Here is a 6283-nt window from a genome sequence, read left to right as displayed (position 1 = left end):
CTGGAATTTAAAAAAAAAAATTTGACCAGGGTAAAAACGCCACTCTAGATGGCGTTTTACCCTGGAAGCTTAGTTTGGTAAATAGTTTTGCCACGCGTCTACTATGGAGTATTGTTTCTCAATAAAGCTTCCTTTGGTAATTTTTTTGTAGATATATAATACGATGATAATGTAAAGTCAATAATCCATGACCATCATAAGTTCAGTACGAATATTCTTAGAATATATCATGCACAAAGAGTACAAAAGCTGGTAAGTAACTAAGTAGTGCAATATAATGTAAAAGTCAGCATCACTGATGCATTTTATTAAGCACATATGGCCTATAATTCAAATTATCTGCAGCAAATCCACCTAATTGGCCATTTTTTAGTACAAAAAGCTGGTAAGTAACTAAGTAGTGCAATATAATGTAAAAGTCAGCATCACTGATGCATTTTATTAAGCACATATGGCCTATAATTCAAATTATCTGCAGCAAATCCACCTAATTGGCCATTTTTTAGTAAAACAAACACAGATTCGCTATCTAAGTGGTTGTCTTAACAATAACATCACGACGTAAATGGTGTATAGTGTGGTGTAATAGGGGGTCTTTTAGATCCGTGTACGTTTCCTTCAAAAAAAAAAAAAAAAAAAAAAACCTATCAGTGCAGTCTTCTCCAGATTGGTCTGACTGCAAGTCCGCTGACGTATCACGTAACAGATACTGTTCTACCTATAACAACTCAAAACACAGTATCATCTAGCTCCTATAGTATAGAAAAAGATCAACTTTACTCTGTTCATGCTAATTCTCGTGGGACTGTGTTACTAAGTATTAGCTACAGATTTGAGGATCAAAGAATACACAGATAAAAATTCACAAGCCGCAAGTTTAGCTCTTGTCTCTGGGCTGAAACCTATCTAGGCATCATTTGCTGCGGGCGTTTTGCTCGGACTTCTTTGCAGCTTGGACGTGCTTGTTTTGCTCTCCCTAAGCACAGATTAGCAGAAAAGTGGTATTTAGTAAGCAAATTAAGATCATGAAGCCCATTACTTTAAAAATGAAGATATGCAACTCAAATCAGCAAACATACTATATCGGAATTTTTTTAAGAAAAAAAATGAAAGTGAAAATTAAAAGCCCACAATGCAAACAAGATCTCACCAACTTAAAACAGATAAAAAGCAAGTTAAACGGGAATGCACATGTCAATGCTGGGGTTACGTCATCCCCTTATTAGCTGGAAAACGTAGGAAATTGCTTCCGAAATGACCACAAAACAGAACATATAGATTCAGAAATAGTTAAAGATTCAGAGATACTGTTGTAGCCTGACTAAATGCCCTTAATGACACTTGCAATAAGCACATAATTTTCGTGTGGAGGATGGACCCTAACATTACTAGTACTAGTAACCTCAATTCTTCTCAAGTCTCCCTTTCGCATTCAATGAGAGGATCACCTTTAATTAAGCCACAAACATCATATAATCATAATGCGAACAAAGAAACTGTCACTCACCACCTTTTGACCGATTAGCTTACGACCTGATGGAGTTCTTACAGCAGATGAAGCAGCTGCTGCCGCCGCCACTCGTATTCTGTAGGTAACATAATGTCTCAGTAATAATAAAATAACAAACAGTATTCAACATAGCTGTATGATTTTACCTTTTATGTACATCAATATACACATCTGTCTCATCAACAATCTCTTCCTGCACAAGCAATAGTGCAATTTGATAAATCTGGCTTAGAATGAAAACTGAAGATATCTTATGTAGTTCTCTAAATGATGGAAACCACTATGGGCATACAATTTTTAATCCTCAAACTTACTAGAGGGAAGGTTGAAGACTAAACAAAAAAGAAATGGAAGTTGAAACCCAAAAAAAAAAATGTAGTGGACCGACTTTAAAAACGGAATGTAATAATAATGTTAAAGGTTCATAAAACCATTCTTCAACATGATAAGTCAAGCCTCCCTACCTGTAAAAGTTCCTCAAAGACATCTTCCAGGGTAATAATGCCAATTACATCACCATCTTCAGCATCTTCAGAATAATCAAGAGAACCATAAGATGTATCATCATTTTGGCTAGCAGTTTGATTATTCTTCTTTCCTGCCCTTGGATAATGACCGATATCAAGAACAACACCATCCGATTTTCGGTCAGCTTTAGGAAGCAAAGGGGCTGATAATTCAGGAATCACTGTGCCTGCACTTTTTGTTTCAAAGCATTCTTTGTTGCTGACTGGCTCCTTGCATTTTCTTTTTACCTTCACCACAGCAGCCATATGGCTGCTTCCCTTTTGAAATTCATTTAGGATATCATACAGTGGCATGTCTCCCGGAACCCTGAAATATGTAAAGTCTGGCAATCACTAGCATGAAACCCAAAAACTCAGAAAAAGTAATGAAAACGTGCCATGTGCTCACCGAGGAATTCTGCGAATAGAAACAGCACTGACTGGGGTTTCTGTTTCAGGTCGTACTGTGAGTAGGCTCTTTACCTAGACGACCATGGATGTAAGAAAAGAGAAGCAAGGTTTACAAATATGAATTCTTCTTATATGCAAATTTTTTCTTGCAGAAGTTTTAATTGGAGTTTTCTCACCCACCAGCAACAATCCAATAACATTTCTTGGGTTCCCAGTATATACAGGAACACGACTGTGTCCACGTGCAAGTATTTTCCCCATAGCTTCCCTGTGTTGTGACAATTAAGAAATTATTTTTGCATAGTTATCTTTCATTTGATCATTTTAAGAATTTAATTAACAAACTTGATTATAAGCATCAATTCTTCTTTAGGACTTTTCCAAGAAAACTAAACATATTATCCCCTGAAAAAAAAAAAAACAGCAAAAAGATGTGTATCCCTTGATCTTCATATACAAACCAGAAGAAATTTTTCCAAATAAAATGTTGATGAATAAGATATTAGTTGATTTTAGTAATGAACTAACCAATCAAGCTTGGCGTTTACATCCAAGGAAAATGTTGATTCTATGGGTGTCATTGCCTCTTCAGCTGTCTGTAGAAAATTATATGCAGTCAAAGCAGTAGAGTGTGAGAATTAATAAGAAATTATGCAAATATGAAATCATAGAAGCCATGACATTCCTTTGGGTACTAACAATACCTTCTCTGTTAAATCCAGTGCTCCACTGATTATTGTTGTCTCATCATGTGTAAGTTCTCCACCCTTACCCTCCTAAATAAGATAAAGGGAGAAAGCGGGACGTTAGACATAACGGCAGTGTTTTGCAGGCAAACCATTCATAAGAATCCTTTATTCCTTGTTAAAAAAATAATATATCATTTATACCTCCATACTATGTATAGAGACAAGGGCTTTTAATTGAGCTCGCCTAAATAGTGCAGTATCGTGTCCAAGCAATGCATCCAGGACCTGTCACATCACCATATGCAACTAATGTTAATGACATTACTGAAAACTTCTGTAGTGTCTATTTAAATATGATCCACTTCTCAGAAATAGTACAAAGGAACATTTTACATACTTTTCTTTCTTATTCAATACAACAATGTTCCTAGAAAGATGTTCCATCTTTTGATAGACTTTTTGACCACAATAGAAATCATCTGAGAAGAATGTATACTAGAGTTGCTTGTTTTAACATTAGGGAACCTATATATCAACCCTAAAAATTGGGATTATTCTCAGTCAAATGTGAAGCTGTGTTAAGAAAACCGGGTAAAGTGGTTTTATTAGAATCAATTTTTCTAAAAATAATTAATTTTACCTTTGAAATAGGATAAGCTATGGGATAGCAAATTATCATAAGTACACGCACAAGCCAAACGAAATTTGCACCAACAGCAAGTCCATATTTTGTGCAAATGGCTTGTGGAATAATCTGACACACCAAATCATGGAGAATGATTAGTACTGCAACAGAAAATATATAAATAATAAGTCAATTGATAAAGGGGGAAAAATGTGAAAATGACAGACCTCTCCAAAAGCTAGAACAAAGGTAACGGACAGCACAACAGCTACAAAAGGATGGAAAATCTTATCCAAGTAAATAGGCAGTGCCTGCAATGAAAATATACAAGAGCAGAACAATGAAAAGTCCGCAATATGACTCCGGGGGAAGTTGCTAGTATTCACTTACTTCCATCGCACAAGCATTACATAAAAGCAAGGTCACAAGAAGTTGATGCTGCTTCTGGACAACTGGTAGAATAACAGCTGGAATGTAGGGAAAGATAAAATGAATATCAAAATATAATTACCAAGATCAGAGGCAGAACATTCCTACAAAAACTAAGAAGCTACTTTTTATATCCTATCAAAAGTCCAGCACATCTATGAAATGCAAGTAAAGATGCTAACAGCTACAATGCTTGTAACCATAACTGAAAACAGATAAAAAATAATACAATCAAACCATAGTCTTGACTTTATAATAGAGTATCATTATAAATTCTTGATGCTACATTGGATCATTAGCTTCAATTAATCAGCATGTTCATATGCCAACGCCAGGCCACTAACACAAGTCCATAACACCACTTTAAAAATGTACTTTATCACTAATAATTAAAAATCCATCCAAAAATATATCCAAAATGGAAAGAATTGACTACAATCTCAGAGAAAAACTAATATTGACCAATATTATTGCAGAAATTACAGATTTTCAGAAGCAACTATATAATATATATCTCCTTAATTCGAACCCGATCACTTCAAATCATCCAAAGTAAGTAAGTAACCAGTAAAGCATATAACAATGTCATATTAGTGATTACTTGCATGCAAACATGATCAGGGTCAACTCTAGACAATCAACATAAGATACTAACATTACAATTAAGAGTTCTGATATACAGAAATTCATAATCAGTCTCAACTGAGACAACATTCAAAATCAACACCAAAATTTGCATTTGACCATAACATATTGAGCTTTCTTTATAGTAACCATGAAAAAATTGTGAAATTTTCACTTATGTCAGTCAATTATAGTAATCAAAACAAGCCCCGAAATTATAAATTGACCCTTTATAATCAATCCTTAAATTTCAAAACTAATATAAATTCATAATGTGAGAATAAAACTATATAAATTTAGTTAATTAAAAAATGTTCAATAACAATCAAAAGAACAAATTAATTACAACAAACCCAGATAAACCCACAATTTATTTGCTGATTTGACCTCCAATATAAAAAATTAAGCCAAAAATACCAAACAGAAAATATTATAAGCCCAGAAAATAAACCTGCTTGTTTCTTCTCAGTCAAAGAACCACTTCTCTGAAGAATTTCAAGCTCAACAAGGCCAAGAGACATCAAACCAAGAGTAAGACCAGACATAATCCCAGCAAATATTACAAGAAAACATGAAATACCCGCATACAAAAACCATTCAAAAGTCCCAAATTCATAATCTTCGGCTTCAACTATAATATTTTGCATTGAAAATAATGATATTCCTGCAATTGCTAAACTCTTCAACATGCTTAACTTTTTGTCTCACTCGTTTTTACGCCTTGTTTATCAGTAGTTCTACCTTCTACTATAGAAGACAAAACTGAAGACCCCCAAATTAAATCTTTTTGAATAGTGGGTGTTGAATTTTTAGGTGATTTTGACAACAGCTAATTACATGGTAGTAGTATTAAAAAAAAATTTAACTATTTTGGGAGTTTCGGCATGTTAAATGCAATTGCATTGAAAAGAGAGTGATGGAGAAAACGTTCGGTGACCGTAAGGGCCTGAATTGTGTGGGTCTAGGAGACCATTAGAGTACTAAACTGGCAAGCTATGTTGGTTTTCATTTGGTCCAAATTCGGGTAGTGAACTAGTGATGTACAAGTAAGTATAGAACACTACCAGGTATGGACAACAAAGGTCCGTACCTAGGTGAAAAAAAATTAAACAAATAAAAATTCGCTAAGTGTTGGAAAAACATCATTTTTTATTTTAATACTGTTATTTTAAGTTTGAACTTGTTATAATAAATTTAATGCGGTTATATGTTTGTTCAATATTGCTTTCGAGGTGCCATTTTGTTTATTTCAGTAGTACTTATATAATAAAGACTAAATATTTTGTATTAGAAATAAAGTGTTATATTTGTATACTGTTATTGCGTAAGTGAAACCTGTTATTAAGAAAGATAATATTGCTATTATAAATTAGGAACTGTTAAGCTGCGTAGATTTGGTATCAGAGCCAAGTTGCTATTTAGTTAAGTAAAACTGGAGAATACAAGACTTTCTATTGAGTGTAAGAAACCCGATTTTAAGCACAACTAT

At 33.9% G+C, this 6283-nt stretch overlaps 1 protein-coding gene across 1 annotated transcript; it reads right to left on the bottom strand.

Moving 5' to 3' along the window:
• Positions 1-275: 275 nt before the first annotated feature.
• Positions 276-5794, bottom strand: LOC110694979 (DUF21 domain-containing protein At4g14240-like). Its single transcript, XM_021872166.1, has 13 exons — positions 5246-5794; positions 4132-4208; positions 3969-4052; positions 3757-3870; positions 3318-3401; positions 3132-3203; positions 2956-3023; positions 2608-2695; positions 2426-2499; positions 1975-2344; positions 1657-1703; positions 1508-1586; positions 276-976 (listed from the first exon to the last, which is right to left on the bottom strand). The coding sequence occupies exons 1-13, from the start codon at positions 5481-5483 to the stop codon at positions 914-916; spliced, it is 1458 nt and encodes a 485-aa protein (XP_021727858.1). The 5' UTR covers positions 5484-5794; the 3' UTR covers positions 276-913.
• Between the last annotated feature and the right edge of the window lie 489 nt (positions 5795-6283).

The sequence above is a fragment of the Chenopodium quinoa genome, unplaced genomic scaffold (genome assembly GCF_001683475.1).
Source record: "Chenopodium quinoa cultivar QQ74 unplaced genomic scaffold, ASM168347v1, whole genome shotgun sequence".
Taxonomy (NCBI): Eukaryota; Viridiplantae; Streptophyta; class Magnoliopsida; order Caryophyllales; family Amaranthaceae; genus Chenopodium; species Chenopodium quinoa.
Note: the sequence above shows the minus strand (reverse complement) of the source record. Positions and strands in the feature narration are given on the sequence as shown.